The 2,527-nt window shown below is 58.8% G+C and overlaps 1 protein-coding gene across 1 annotated transcript in view; it reads right to left on the bottom strand.

Annotated features, from left to right (window-relative positions):
* R3HCC1 (R3H domain and coiled-coil containing 1) overlaps positions 1–2,527 on the bottom strand; it is a 14,604-nt gene that overhangs the window by 7,881 nt on the left and 4,196 nt on the right. The window contains exons 2-4 of the mRNA XM_035891398.1: positions 1,732–1,861; positions 476–613; positions 4–177 (exon numbers count right to left, since the gene is read on the bottom strand). Of these exons, the coding sequence (XP_035747291.1) occupies positions 4–177; positions 476–613; positions 1,732–1,826 (407 nt within the window). The 5' untranslated portion in view covers positions 1,827–1,861. The remainder of the gene's footprint in view (positions 1–3; positions 178–475; positions 614–1,731; positions 1,862–2,527) is intronic.

Genomic DNA, 2,527 nt, shown 5'->3' with positions numbered 1-2,527 from the left:
TCCTGGGGCGGCCTTCTTACCCTGCCAGACCCCACGCAGGCTCGAGAGTTGTCGCCATGTAGCTCCCCACCGTGCCGCAGCCTGCCGCCTCGGCCCCCCCGGCCCCACAGCTGCGGAGGTCGCTGAGGTCTCGGAGGGTTGCTGCTGGGTTTTTGGTCGGTAGCCTCACTGGGCAGCCTGGGACCAAGGGAACAGCAGGACGTGAGCGGGGAGCAGAGGAACCCAGGGAATGTGACATTTGCAAAAGAGAGGAGGAAAAGCATCAGATCCGCGTAGAAGTCAGCAGGTAGGGGGAAAAAAAAAAAAAAAAAAAAAAAAAGAGCCTCTGCTTCCTTAATATTCCTTAATGACTGGGATACGCTACGGATAACAGACACCCTCCTCCTTGAGGAGAAGCACCACGCAAACTTGTCAGCTTGAACAAAAACCCCACAGCCCCAGAAAGAGAAGCACCATTACGTCTACTGCACCATACCTTACGGCTGAGTGACAGATGACCGTCCTCCTCCTCCATCCTTCTCCCACAGAAAAGCTGCTCAACAAATCCACGTTGTCCACGGTCCGATGGATCAGGTACCTGAGGCGACTGGACAGAGGGGGGAACAGGAGCACTCTGAAAAGAGAGAGGGGTCGGGGGCATCAGCAGCTTGCAGGAAGGAAAAGGACAGGAACGTAGCAAGGATTTATTAACCTCTCTTCCCCAAGCCATTCCCAGTGTCAGGTTTAAATCCAAACCCAAAAGCCAAGCAGGACTTTCTGGTATTAAAGAGCCAAAATCCCTTCTCCATCCGAGATGTCTAGACAGAGGTGCTCGCTTTGCACGGAGCGCCGGGAGCGTGGGGCGGCTGGGACTGCCTGGTCCCCAGGCCTTTGGCTGGGAGACTCATCCCTGCCTGTATCCGTGCTGGGAACGGCTGGAAAGCACCAGCAGGAGGCTGCTACTGGTCCCCTTCCTCCCAGTCTGAGCGCACTCCAGAAACCAGCAACTAAGAGGATATGAATGGATGAATAAGCACCACATTCCATTTCACTGCATTTAGACACGTTTTTACAATTCCGGTTTCGTTCCTGAGCACTTTACAATTGCACGGGTGCTTTGTCTGCCAAGCACTTTTAAGAAAGCAATGAAACAAGTATTTAAGGTCATCACAAGCTGGCAGGAAGCTGAACTAAGCAATCCCACCCCTGCTCCTGTCTGACACCCTCTTTTTGGCCATCTCAAGAGCTTCAGAGGTCACTGGATCGGGGACCAGGTCCAGTTAAACCCAGCCCAGCCAAAGGAAAACCATGCAGCAATCCAAGCCGAAGGAGTTTGCTGCGGCGGAGGAGGATCCAGCGTGCAGGACGCCCTCAGCAGAGAGAGGAAATGAAACAGTTTGATTATGAAACTATCCATCATAACTCGTCAGGCTGGCTACTGAGCTAGGCCAGACTGGGGCTGCTGCAAAAGCCACCGGTATCCAAAACACCTCTGCTGGAAGGGCTGTGAATGGAGAAGCGTGCACAGCAAAACCCCCCCGCCGATCCTCGGCCCGCAGGGATGCTCCAGGCCAGGCTGGAGCTCTGCAGCCAGCCAGACCTCGCAGCCGGGCTCCAAACGCTGCCACTCAAACCCAGGTGGTGTTTTCACCCCAGAGAACTGATGCAAACCAGAGTCACAACGTGCCCTTGCTCCTGGAGCGGCACGTGGCATCGCCCAGGGGCTGCTCGCTGCCGGGGCAGGGCACCTACCTGTGGTGCTGCCCCTGCAGCATGAATTGCTCCAGCTCCTCCGCAATCCTGCCCACGAACTCATCCTCGTTGGGCGAGAGGAAAACGCCATCCATGCAGCGCAGCGCCAGGGTGGCAGCGGACAGGAAGCCTGCGAAGGGACAGGGCTACATGGAGAGCAGGCTCCCCTGCCCCCGTGGGTGCCTAGCACCCCTGCAAACCTGGCCCACCCTCTGCGCAGCACCATGCACCCAGCTAGAGCCCTGACACCCTGCCCTACGCATCCGGGGCTCCTGGGCAGCCCCCAGCACCCTGTGCTGCTCCACGCACCCTGCTGCACCCCATCCCTTTCCCTGGGCACCCCCAGCACCCTGTGTGGCTCTGTGCACCCTCTGACTCCCCTGTGCGGCCCTAGCACCCCATACTGCTCCGTGCACCCTGTTACCCCCTTCCCCGTGCACCCCTAGCACCCTGTGCTGCTTCGTGCACCGTTTTCCCCGGGCCCCCCCAGCCCCCCGTGCTGCTTCGTGCAGTTACCCCCTTCCCCGTGCACCCCTAGCACCCCATGCTGCTTCGTGCACCGTTACCCCCTTCCCCGTGCACCCCTAGCACCCTGTGCTGCTCTGTGCGCCCTGTTACCCCCTTCCCTGTGAACCCCCAGCACCCTGTACTGCTTTTTGCACCATTACCCCCCTCCCTTGTGCACCCCTAGCACCCCATACTGCTCCGTGCACCCTGTTACCCCCTTCCCCGTGCACCCCTAGCACCCCGTGCTGCTCTGTGCACCCTGTTACCTCCTTCCCTGTGAATCCCCAGC

This window comes from Egretta garzetta, unplaced genomic scaffold, assembly GCF_000687185.1.
Source record: "Egretta garzetta isolate BGI_Z169 unplaced genomic scaffold, ASM68718v1 scaffold233, whole genome shotgun sequence".
NCBI lineage: Eukaryota > Metazoa > Chordata > Aves > Pelecaniformes > Ardeidae > Egretta > Egretta garzetta.
This window is presented reverse-complemented; position numbering and strand designations above follow the sequence as displayed.